Genomic DNA, 13,884 nt, shown 5'->3' with positions numbered 1-13,884 from the left:
TGACTCTGAATATTCCTGTTAGTCTTTTTACATAGAAAAGAATTTCAGAAGTCCTTACTTAGGACGTTTGTGTTAACCTCCTGAATGTACTGTGGTGGGGGTGGGGGCATTCGTGTGCGTGCATGCATGCATGCATGCGTACCTGTGTGTGCATGTGTGTGTGTGTTTATGTGGGTGCACAAGTGTCTGAATTTGCATGCACATGACTGTGGAGGTCAGAGAAACATCTCAGACGTGGCTCCTCAAGAGCCTCCCACCTTGTTTTTTGAGACAGGTTCTCTTACTGGCCTAGGGTTCATTGATTATGCTAGATCAGCTGCCCACAGGCCCCAGGAATCTGCCAACCTTTGATTACAAGCATGTGCCGCCACACTGCCATGTGTGACATTTTTATGATTGAACTCAGGTCCTCATATCAAAGCATACCAAAGTACTCACTGGCCTGTCTCCTAGCCTTCCCCCTGTAGTTTTTAACTTGCATTAGCCCAATGATTGATGATATTGATTAGCTTTTCATGTGCTTACTTTTTATTTGTATATTTTCATTGACTCAACTCTTTTGCCTGTTAAAAAATCTTACCTATTTACTATTGAGTTATACAGTTTGTCTTATACTGTGATTTTTAATTCTTCATAAGATACATAGTTTATATACATTTTCTCCAAGTCTGTTGTTTATCCATTAATTTGACTTTTGTCTTTAAAAATAATTATGAATTTTTGACATATAAAATAGATTATTTTAAAATATTAGCTTTTTAAAATATATAACTCAGTGGTTTTCCATTTCTTTCCAAACTGGCCCAAGCAACTAGTATTCTATTTTCCATCTGTATATCCTAACCTTTTCTCGATATTTATGAGCTAAATTGGATAATATATAATTACTCATATAGATGATTATATAATTACTCATAACATCTTCTTTCACTGAGTACAATGTCATAGCATGTGCTGACAGAAAGTCTTGCTGAGTAACAGCCTGTGGTATAGGCACACAGTACCATTGAAAAGCAAACAGTTTAGATCTTTCCTAAGAGAAACAAAAGCACATGTCCAGCCATGTTCCCACATTCAGATGCTCACAGTGTTTTTATTCACAATGGACTAACAATGTAAATAATATAGGTGTCCATCAAACAGTTAAAATATATTTGTATGATATATAAATGTGGGAAGATTAGTCAGCATTAACATAAAAACATTAATGTACATATATATATCATTCATGAAAAATCTCAAATATTTGTTAAGTAAAATACATACACATAGTGTTATAATCTATAATTCCAATTATAAATAATTCTAAAACATATAAAGTTAAAATGATAGAAAGCAAATGGATTTACAAGGATAATAAGTAGAAAAGTATAAATGGAACTGTCCAGGTTGACAGACATTCATATCACAATCATGGTGATGACTATATGCATGAATCTTTTAATGAACTACATAAAATTAAAACTTTGATTAGGCTGAGTTTTAAAAATACAAGTGTGTGACTGTAGGTATGTGGTCCAAGCTGCAGTCTCAACTACCTGGAAGGCTGAAAAGGGTGGATCACTGGCGCTGTGTGTTCAGTACCCAACCAGACAAACAGAGAGACCTCACCTCAAAGGGTAACTAATGAAAACAAAATATTCAAACGAGGGTCTGAGGACATGGCTCATTGGATAAAGCACGTGCCATGTCAAGGGTGAGGACCAAAGTCTGGATTCCCAGAACCCAAGTAAATGCCAAGTGAGCCTGGTGGCCTGCCTGCCTGCGACTCCAGTGCTCAGAAGGCTGAGACATAACAGGAGCAAAATCAACTCAGAGAAGGAAAGGTGGTTTTTTTGTTTTTTTCCTTACAGGTCAGTTGCTGACCACACTGGGACCTCTAACACCATTAACTATCCAGAAAAAACCCCAGACATGCTCACAGGCCATCCCCAGAGCAAGCTAGAGAGATATACTCAAGCTCTGGGTTCAACTGAGAGACCCTGCCTTAATTAATAAAGTAGAAATCAATTTAGACTGACATCAGCCTCAGGCCTCTACAGGTGAGTGCACATACGTGCACACACATGTGCATCCACACACAAACAACTAACTGTGCATACTCACACACACGTAAATGTCCACATACACATGCATGTATGCATACACACACACACACACACACACACACACACACACACACACACACAGGTAAAGAGCTCAGTGTATCTTGGTTAGCAGAGCAGAGGCCTAGCTTGCCTCTAATATCAGCCCCTGGGAGACAGAAGTAGGAGGCTCATCACTTTAAGGTCATCCCCAGCTAAACAAACAGTTCAAGGCCAGCCTGTGCTACATCAGACCTAGTCTCAAAAGCACCCACACACAAATAAAAAATAACCCAACCCCAACAGGAGGAATAAACAAACAAACAAACAAATCCTTTTTCCAGTTCTGACAAAGACTGTAACTTCTGCCAGGTTTTGTCTATTCTAGTACTTCAAAATGTTTTTGTTTAATTAAAATCTAGACGTTTGGTTATGAATGATCAAATAATCAGCCCTTTAGCTTGTTTTTAAAATACAGAAGTTAAGTAAAAGTTTCATAAGGTAATGTGATTAAAAGAAAAGACTATTCCAACTTCCAGACAGACTAAGTTCTACTGGAGAAAGCCCATGCCATTCTGAGACAGATAAAAAGAAAGTAGCTTGCACCAGATGAACAGAGGGCAAAGCAGACAGACGTTCTGCTGCTGAATGTTTTCAAGAAAGGAAGGGAATTAGGTCTTAGTTTCCTATCAATTATGCAGCCAACAATACAGGCCCGAGCAGCATAAGGATCCCAAAGTCACATGAATCAAGACAGGCCACCATCATCAAACTGTCTGCTCTAATGTTCAGTTCATGTGAGGCCATTTTCATCCATTCTAGTGAGTTACCAGTGGATAATCTTTCCTCCCGCCTGAAAACTGCTGGAGGTTGCTTTCTCAGGACTCTATGAGGTAGTGAGAAAAGGGAGAAATGGGGACCTCCTCTGGGCACAAAGGCATGAAAGAAGTGGCCTGGCTTTACACCTTCCACCTCTGCCTTGGGCCTGGGGGGGGGGGTTGTGTGGAGGGGTAGGAGTCAGGAGGGCTACACTCTAGCCTCTGGAACTGTCCTATACTCCATGCCTCGGGCTTCAGGGGCTACACTCTATCCTCCATGGACTGCCCAATTCTCATGTGTTGTTGAACTTTGAGTAGGTCTCTTTGAAACCATATTTCAAAGATGTTAAAGAAGTTATAGAAGGTAAACTAGTGAGAAACTACTAGTCTTAACCTAAATAAATGAATAATACATAAACAGCCTGACAGTATCAAATGTATAAGATCTGTGAAAGGAATTCAGAAGATTCACATTTATAGTAAACTTTCTAAACTATCTCTTGATTCCAAGGAAATATTTGCTTACTGTCTTCCACTATCAGAAGCATTGTACTGTGAGATTTTTAAAAATGTCTATATAACCAGACAAAACAAACAAACAAACAAACAAACAAACCCTCAGTCAAGTCAACACTGTTGAACCTGATCTCATGAGCACATGTGTTTGGATAACATTGAGCCCTTGGGGATTAACCTCCTGTTTTCTCACCTGCGGATTACTTATGGTTTTTGTACCATCTAAACTGTACTTACAAATAATTTTGCAAGAAATAGAAAATAATTTATTTAGGGTAAAAGTGGTTTAATTTATAACAAATAATGTAGAATCCCAAAGAAAATATAAACTTTTATCTTAATTTATGAAGTATGATCTCTCTGCCATGTTGAATATATCTCACTGAAAGAAATATGCTTTTGTAGCATCACAGACTTAAAAGAACTGAGCTGGAGAGGTGGCTTAGTGGGTAAGAGCACTGGCTGCTCTTGCAGAGGACTCACGTTCAAATCCTAGCACCTACATGGTGACCCTCAACCACCTGTAACTTCAACACTAGGGGACCAAACATCTTCCTCTGACTTTTTCGGGCACTGCACACACGTGGCACACAGACATACCTACAGGCAAAACATCCATACATATAAACATAAAATAAAAGAGAGACTAGAAAGAACTCAGGATATGTTGTTGGGAATTAACTTGATAAGGAGTCAGAAGACAGTGACTACACGTAATCCCTTGGGGAAACAAGAACGACTCTAAGAATTCAAGAGGGGACTTCTTCCTCACTGTTGTTAGCCCGGCAAGATATAGACGTAGAGACTTGGTCTGTGATGCTCTGGCAACCAAAAGACCAAAAGGATACCCTGTCTCACTGGCTGACCAGATACTGGAAACAACAGCTGAAAAACCAGGAACTCTGTTGTGGAGATAAATAAAGGACCCAGATGCCAAATTCAATGCTCATCAGTAACGTTCAAAAATAGAGACTAGTTCAAGCAGTAAAATGCTGTTTGTTAATTTGAATGTGCAGTGGCAAATTTTATTTTCATTATACATAACTTGGAAAATCAAACTATGTATGTAAATAGCATAACTGTTAGAAGGGGAAGGACAGGAGCTAGAGAGATGGCTCCGTGGTTAAGAGCGCCATGGCTCTGCCATAGAACCTGAATTCAGTTCCCAGCACCTTCTTAGTACAGGTCCCAAGTGCCTATGATTCCAGCTCCAGGGGTCCAAGGCCTTCTTCTAGCTTCTGCTGACACCAAGATACATGTATCATAAATACGTACACATAAATAAAGTTAAGTATTTCTATGGGAATGGAAAGGTGTCATAAATAGGTACACATTAATAAAATTAAATGGTTTTAGAGGGAAGAACTTTTCAAGTGCACTGAGCCATAGTTTAGGGGCAGAGCAGGGGTCTCTTCTTCATGAGAGCAGCAGTCCATTTTTGACCCAAATGAAGCTGCAGTTTGTACAAAAACCTTTTGGTGAGTCCACAAAATAGAACTGGTCAAACAGACTCTTCAGGTGAGGCCTCTTGCAGATCGTTATAAACACTGGTCTGTGCTGCATTTAATCTTCAACTACTTGATCTTGATCAGGCCTTAAGTTTCTCCAGCTCTTGCCATTCAAATATGCTTCTTTTCTGCTTCAAATGACCCAATGTGCTCATAGCAGAGGCCACTACAGAAACCACACATGAGCATTTGCTTCCTGTTGTCAGAACACTAATATAGTTTTAATACAGGGTTGAATAGACATACAGAATATGGAAATATAGTATATAGAAATATCTATACAAATTAAATCAAAAAAAGTTTCTTATTTTCTGAAGAAAGCAAATTAACATTGTTTACTGATTTCCTTATGCTTGGGAAGAAAGAACAGCTGTACAACTTAAAAAATGAGCTATGCTACCCAGGGGGTAGTTGCTTTGCTCCTTAATGAGACATTTCTGATCTTTTCCAGACATTCTAGAATGACCCCTCATCTTCAAGCAATAGTTTTTTCTAGCACTGTCACAATTTACTATTCACGGTGTTAATTGTACAATCAATGCAATTCACTGTGATATTTCCACACATTCCCATATCATGGGCTCATCATGGCTGTCTCTCCCCGCACTCAGACTGTCTCAGCCTTGTTTGATTTTTTCTGTAAGAGTAAAGCACGCAATAATATTCACACCTCTAATTCTTCTTCTCTAGCCTGCAAATAATGTTTCATGTGCACTCTGAACAAGAGACTCATTAAGGACAAGGTCTTGGACTTTACCATGGTAGAGTCACCAAAAGGGCATGGGAAGGGAAACACGTTAAGTACCACTTACTTTTCAAAGAAGTATCTGACGACTATTAAGAGAAGGGCATATGGAATTGTGATGTACAAGTGGGAAGCTTTCACGAAGACCAGCCCTTCATGATCTTCCAGGTCTGACCACTTTATTGTTGGAGGAAGCCAGAATCTCTCCGACCAGAACCAGTTTCTAAACGTCTGAAACATTCTAGACAAATGAAGAAAAGGATAGGTTAGACTCATCAACTCAGCACTTGGAACCGGGATATTGTGGAACACTGTCCTTGAAATCTTAAAGTAGGATCTTAAAATAAGAAAGGGGGTAAGTAAGCTCTCAGTGTCTTCCACTGCATTTAACAAGGAAACCTCATCCAGTGGCCCCAGCGTGCTTAGGCTGTGGGATGGAAAACCAAACTTAACACGCTCCTTTTCATATCTTAGGACGCACACATGTGGCTATTACAGATATTTATTTTCCTCATATGACTCATGATATAAAAATAATTTAATGGGCTCTACAACTTCCAAGTATCAAAAATCAAGCCCCTGAAAGTTTCAATGTGCAGATAAAACTTCACAAGCACTCTAAGACATGTCCTGGGAGATGAAGGACAATTTTTCATGATGTCATGTCAGCAATCTTTCTATTTTTAATTTTTTTGTGGTAGTGGGAATTGAACTTAGAATTTCACTCATATTAGGCAAAGACTCTGCACTGGGATAGGTGCCTGACCCCCTTTTTATTTTGAAGCCAGTTGTTACTAAATTGCATAGACTTAGCCTTGTGCCCAGTCCTCCTGCTTCCGCTTTCTGGAGGCTAGAATTAAAAATCTTTGCCATTGGGCATGGCTCCTGTTAATAATTATATTTATGGAGACTTTCCTATCTGTTGAAGCACTGTGCTAGATATGGGGTACGCAGCAGTTAATAAGCAAGTCTCCCATCTTGAGAACCAAATAGACTTGTAGGTGAGGCAAACCTGTTTAAATTGAGTAACTTTGATATGTATTTTTAGACATCATAAAAATTAATTTTAATGTGTTAGTTTTGCCTTATCATCATCACCATCATCATCATGTTGTTATCCTTAGAAGCTTGTTTTTCTCCAATGAGAGACAGAAACAGGGTGGCTCAGGATGGGAGGGGAGATGGGAAGGAACTGGGAGGAATTGAGGGAGTAGAAACCATAAGCAGAATATATTATGTGGAAAAAGATCTATTTTCAATAAAAGGAGAAAAATAATCCTAACTAGAACAGAAAAAATAAAATAAAGAATAAAACTGCAAGGTGCTGCGAGGCAAGGCTGGACAGTGGACGCAGCAGAGACGTCCACTGAGGATGGCCAGCCGCGAGGAGATGTGAGCTAGGGAAGGCGAAGGAGCAGGAGTGGAAGCTGATCGGCAGCAAACCATGCTGAATCGTGACTTGGATTCAGTTGCTTCCCTTTGCTGTCCCACAACTAACTCAGAGGCACCCGTGAGCACAGAGCGCAAGATTTCCTCCCCATCGGCAGTCAGGCAGCTGTGCGGCACTGGACACCTGCTGGCCAACCTCTTGACCAACTCAAGTCTGAAATCGCTATGGGCTCAACCCCAAATCCTCCCAGGTCAGATGGCAACCTCAAGCTTCAGGCTGTTTAACTTGTGCCTTTGACTGGCTACACATCTGGGCACTCAACTTCCCCCCTCACCCCCCTTAAGTATGATTACTTTGTGAGAGTGGCTTACCAGAAACATGGACTTACATTGGTTTATTACCAATGACACAGAAGCGATGGATAGGGCAAAGCATGTAGGAAGGGCATCGATCATCTGTTTTCTCCAGCTACACACATTAAGCTACCTGAAACCCTTAGAAATCTGCCTCTGTTCTTACTGAAACGTCACTGTGTAGGCATAATTAAATCATTGGCCACTGGCAAAGAATTGAAGCCTTAGCCCCTTGGCCCTCCCCAGAAGTTGAGGGGCATGGCTGGTGGCAGAAACCCTTGAATCTTGCCTTGGTCTTTCCTGGGACCTGCCAAGTATACCAGCTACCAGTCATCTCATTACCATACAAGAACACACTGCCCCATCAGGGATTTCAGCAGTCTATAGAGGTTGTTTACCAGGAAGTGTGCACTCCATCACTTCGCCTGCATGTTTTAGCCTCACCATGGTGGCTGTGGCCATTTCCATCCCAGCAGTTTGAAACTGACATCTTTTGAATTTTTTCTCTGTAGATATTTAGCCAGAAACACGACGGGTCAGACTGTCCCTAGAGTCACAACCTTATGCCTAGTGTTGAGAGCAGTGCCCCTTCCAGAGGGGTGCCAATCCAGTCAGAGCCACACCTGCACAGCCGTGTCCTTGGAGAAAGGTGAGCTAGGGCATGAATCATCATCCCACTGTCCTTCCTAACCTGAGCTGCTGCTCTCAGAAAGGACAACATTTCATTGGGGCTGGATTACAGTTCAGTGGATCAGTCCATTATCATCATGGCAGGAAGCATGGCAGCCTGCAAGCAGACATGGTGCTGGAGAAGGAGCTGAGGGTTCTACATCTCGATCTACAGGCAGCAGGAGTAGACTGCACCACACTGGGCACAGCTTGAGTATATACGAGACCTCAAAGCCCGTCTCCGCAGCAACACATATTTTCTAACAAAGCCACACCCACTCCAACAAGGTCACACCTCTTAATGGTGTCATTCCCTATGCTTGGGTCAAGCATCCAAACACATGAGACTATGAGTGCCAAACCTATTCAAACTACCACTGATATGCCTTGGGGCTATGGTGCTGGAGGGGGCATTCCTGTCTTGAGAGTAGAGGAGATGATTTCTAAGGGACGGTCATGGTACTTCTCTGGGAATAATGAAGTATTCAAAATCTGTGTTGCTTCATAACAGAGAATGTACTGAAAAGCATTTAAGCGTGCACTTTAAATGAACAATGTAATATGTGAATTGCATGTTACGAAAAAAAAAGAGTAAGGTACCTCAGAGAGGAAGATTTCAAATTCAAGGCCAATCTAAACTGTATCACTGGAGCCTGCCACAAATCAATAAACAACAACAACAACAACAAAACTGTTCTGAAGAAGTGTCTCAATCAGATGACAGCCCCTCAAGTGTAAAACTGCCCACCAGATTTCCACATGCCAACATGTAGCTCCAGGCACAGGCCTTAATAATCCAGTTTCTTTTCAGTTCACCCTCCCACCTTCCTTTTGTTTTCTCTCAAGATATGTGTAGTGTGTGCATGCATGCATTTGTGTATCATGCGAGCAAGGGAGAGAGACAGACAGATGGGGGAGAGGAGAGGAGGACTGGGAGGGAGAGGGACAGGGGGAGACGGAGAGGGGGCAGGGAGGGGGGGTGGAGGGGCAGGTAGAGAGAGATTAAGAGACATGGGAATCTTCTGACTTTTAGCCAGACACAATTCCCATTTACCTGACCTTTGGTACGGCCTGTAAGGGTACAACCTGTATTATCTGTTAACACGATTCTGGTAGCTTTCAGAGGAACAACACCACCTCTCTCTGACCCTAGTGCACTGGGCAGGTCACCTTGGAAGTCAGTCAGTACTCCTCCCCCACAGAAAACATGAAAAATTCCACCTACACATGGCAGTGATAGTTTCAGAATGGGAGCTGGTGGGGACACCTCAAACCATTAGCATCCCAGAAGGCCTTGTCTGAGACAAGGTCACTGAGATTCACTCCACTATCATAGTCTATGTGCAGATGTCCTCCATCCGATGCTTTCCTTGGGTCATCCAGGGCTGCAGCAGCCAGTGCTATCCTGAAGTGTCAGACAGTATCCTGCACAGGCGGCTGCAGCACAGAACACACACTTGCTATTTCTCAGTTCCATGGCCTGCCTCCTGGCTCCGATGTCATCTGGTTCACCAGCCTTCATTCAGGAAAGGCCAATAATCTCTGATAATGCTTTTTTTGTTTTTGTTTTTTTGTTTTGTTTTGTTTTGTTTAAGACACCAAGAAACAGGAGAAGAGGGAGAGAGAGGGAGACCTTTAAAACCTCACAACAGTGATTCTGTCACTTAGGACTCCTGACTGTGATCCATTAACTGTTTAGTTAGTTTAGTTCAGTGACTCTGAGAACCTCACTGACTCCCGTGCTGTGATCTTATACTTGTTCGGCTTAACTCTAGACTTTGGAAGTTTGAAAAAAAAAAAAAAAAAAAAAAACCTGTTAAAACAGGTCCTGTCTACTCCCAAATTGTCAGACTCTGAGGCAAGACAATGGGTTGAACTCACAAGTTCAAGGTCAGCCTGTGCAACACAACAGAACTTGTCTCAATATACAAAGACAAATGAAGAAACCCAAAGGACCCGATTCATATCTGTCTGGGATTCTCCTGGAAGAGGTACATGGTTTTACTACTTGGTCACTCTAAGTTCCTCTTTGCCTGGGCAGCCAGCAAGGTGAGCTACTGACTGAAGCTAGAATGTATTGTGAACAGCAGGAGTGAGAACATAGCCCAGATGATGTTTAAGTTAATTATCTACAAGCAACTTCAGTTTTATTAACTGCAAAACAATCCTTACAATTTGGGTCTAAGGTCAGGTAAACATGTCTGTCTACATTACTGATTTGTGTTTTCTTTGGAACTAACTCTGCACACCCAGCCCCAAGGAACTGGTTATGCCTTTAAGATAAAGCACAAAGGAAATCATTAGCAGCTCTCAGCTTTCTGTGAACAGTCCTGAGACTGAGCCACTGTGGATTCTCTCAAAGCATCAAAGTCATGACTGCTTCAGGTAAACAAGCAAGATCGTGCATATGACACAAACATCTAACTCTAAAAGAAATTCATTGTGACTGTGACTATTAATGAGCATGTGTGGACACATACACACACTCACAGACACATACACTACATACACACATATACATTCATATACATACTACACACACATACATTATATACACACACTCACATACATACACACAAACACACACACATACACATACATCACACAGACACACACAAACTACACACACAACACATAGATACCATACAAACAATTCACATACATTATATACACATTCATACACAATACACTACACACACATCATACACATACATTATACACACAGACACACACCATACACTCACACATGTACACACACACTATACACACACCACACATACCACACACACATACACATTATATACATAAACAAAACACACACAATACACAGATACACACATCACATATATAATATGTATGATATATATATATAATATATACTGCACAAAACTACACTCTACATACACATTTTATATACATACACACACATATATACTACACACACATCATGCACTCACCCATACCACACACACACACACACACACACACACACACACACCCCATACTCACATCCAACAACAACAATAAAACCCCACATTGTAGCTGCTTGAGCTTATTCCTATTGAAAAACCAAGGAGAAAAATATAAAACAGGAGGGGGACCTCCCATTCTTCCTATAGAGATGCAAGTGACATGCATGAGAGAAAAAACAAAGCAATTTAAAACAATTTTCTCAGAACACATTTGCCATTCTACTCACTTAAAGCCTCCAGGAATTTAGTATAGACTTAGAGATTTTAAAATCCAAAATAACATAATATATTTGACAAAAATGTAGTATCACCTAAAGATGTCCTTGAAGGGTATCTGAATGGCTCCAAGGATTCAGTCGTTTTAGTCAGGGCATCATTTTCGAGCCTTCCTTGTGCTAGAAGTGGCTGTGCACAACCATGTTAATGACACAGAAACGGAACTAATTTAGGTTGTCTCCCCATAAATGAGGCTGCATGCCCTGTTTGCTCTGTCCTTCTCTTAGTGGAAGATGGACACCACAGGACCAGAGCAGCACTTCAGGTCAACTGGCTTTTTGTCCTGCTCCAGTCATAGCTAGGCTGTCAAACGCAACAGAAGCAAACACCTATGTTACCCAAGGCATAGAACTGAGTCTTTGTGTTACATCCTAGGCTGAAACTCTGATTGTTATATGAAGAAGATTATGGAGGCGTCATAAGCCTGAGCTATTCTTTGTGTTGCTTCTGTGTAGATTATAAAACTGGAGAGACCTACTCATCAAAACTATGAGTGAGAGACTAAAATGCAAGCCATATACTGGGGTAAAATATTTGAAACATTTTCTATACAAGAATGTGTATCTGAACTATACGTCTAAAATATATAGCTCAATAAAAATAAAGCAGAGGGCTTCTTTCCTAACAAATCAATTGGGAACCTTGGTCGCCATCACCCTTCTACCTAGGAAAGGGTATCTACGGACTGGCTCTGCCAGGTGGGGCCTCCTGGATGAAGCTTCTGCCAGTTCTGACTTTAACGCCTGTCCACTTCAAACATCATCTTGCCTGCTTTGGAAACATAAATCTCATCCCATGATAGAGTTCTCCCCTCCAGCGGGCCCCGGGCAGTGAAGATACAGCAAGAGAGAAAGAGGGTTTGCTTCTAGGTTCTAGAGAATTTGCAGTGAAGTTATCCAGGTCCTCTAGCAGCCAACATATTCCAGTCCCTTCCTCCAGCGTGGAGCCTCCACTGAGCTAGCTCTCTCCCAAGGAGCGGCTCTACCATGTGCCCTCGTGGCTGTGTTAAGATAAGTTCCTCAGAGTTTTCAGCCCATTCTGCTGCAGCCCCCAGTACTCACCTCTGCCTCCCAGTCCCCTAAACTCTCAGAGGGTTTTATTATCCTAGGGTAGCGACTGTTTTTAACTTCCCAATCCCATGTATTACACTGTAGAGTTCTTCCCACAGGCCAGTCCCTCATGAGTCCTGCCCTCACTGGGCCCAGCCTACTCTGGTGGGGGAAGGTATCCGTCTTTCTACCCTTACTCTAATAGCAGACAACTGACAACTGTGGTTCTCTCAGACAAGTCAAAATACCGGTGTTTTCTTCACTCTGTTTGGGGTGAGATGATTACTTGAAGTTATTCCCATACATTTCAAAACTTAATGTCCCATGACATTAAGCCATGAGCCAGCTATTGCCTTCTGCAAAGGGACATTTTATGAATCATTAGTAATTGTATGATATTTTTCTAGCAAAGCTCACAACCCACTACAATGCCAGTTAGATACCTGAAATCCATATGCGGATCTGTTTCTTTTCCAGGAGACACGCTAGTGCTTCTCTTTCTTGTGTCAACTGACCTCACAAAATGCTTGGCAATTATGTGGACTTCTTAGAAAGGTTCCAAGCAGCATTCATGTCTGCTAGGTGTGCAGAAAAACCTATCCTGGACAAGACTCCGCTAGAGTCCTGTTGCCCACAATGGCTCTATCCTATCTGAAACCCCACTTCTCTCTGCAGAGTCTCCTGGAGCTAAGATGCTTGTAGGATTTTCCTGGACGATGAGAGCTTTGCTTAGTTCTCCAGTAATCATGTGCCTGCCCTGACCTCATTCTGGGATCCTGTGACAGCAAGTGGTCTGCTCTCTCATACTTGAGTGAAAAGGTAGGTCTCTGTAGCTTTAGAGCACATGTGTCCCTCTGCCTAGAATGTTCCTCCCATATGTCTTGTTTCTGTTTATCTGCTCTGTCACATCTCCCTTATGTTTCTGAAAGGCTTCCATCTAAAATTTCTGGGACTCTGCTGCCCCAAAGCTAGATAAAGGAAGAACCCCTGTGAGATGCTACAATTGCTGCCTGCTTCCTCCAACCCACAGTCTATGTCAAATTTGTAACTACCTATTTGTACACTGATTTGATTTTTGAGTCTAATATGCCAAGACCCACAAGAGCAGAGATTACTTTCTAGTGACCTACAGTAGCACCTAGAATTTTGTACACAGCAAGCAAATGGCCAACACTTATCAGGGGAGGTAGAATAATAGAGTGGCCACTCTTGGAGACTTAGAGCCAGTGGGACCACATCCTGGCCACAGTACTGAAACTATTGCAATTTTGTGTCCTAACAATTTTAGGGAAAATCTAAAGTGTGTTTCCTTACTGACCTGGATAACTGCTTCCTGGGATCTACAAACCGACAGTTGAAGTCAGAACAAGACAGGGGTTGAAATTCCTGAGGGCACTTTTCCCAAGCATGCCTCCTGAGGGATCTCCTCCTGCCTGCTTGGATACTCTGTCTCATCCCTAACCCCTCTTTAACTGACCAGACACTGGCAGAGCCCACTCAGGTC

The 13,884-nt window shown here is 41.8% G+C and overlaps 1 protein-coding gene across 1 annotated transcript in view; it reads right to left on the bottom strand.

The window, feature by feature from the left end:
• Cers3 (ceramide synthase 3) overlaps positions 1 to 13,884 on the bottom strand; it is a 78,354-nt gene that overhangs the window by 49,398 nt on the left and 15,072 nt on the right. Inside the window, 1 exon segment of the mRNA XM_034506834.2 lies at positions 5,739 to 5,912. Within this exon segment, the coding sequence (XP_034362725.2) occupies positions 5,739 to 5,912 (174 nt within the window).

The sequence above is a fragment of the Arvicanthis niloticus genome, chromosome 1 (assembly GCF_011762505.2).
Source record: "Arvicanthis niloticus isolate mArvNil1 chromosome 1, mArvNil1.pat.X, whole genome shotgun sequence".
NCBI lineage: Eukaryota > Metazoa > Chordata > Mammalia > Rodentia > Muridae > Arvicanthis > Arvicanthis niloticus.
The sequence above is the reverse complement of the archived record's forward strand: the minus strand, read 5'-3'. Positions and strand labels throughout refer to the sequence as shown.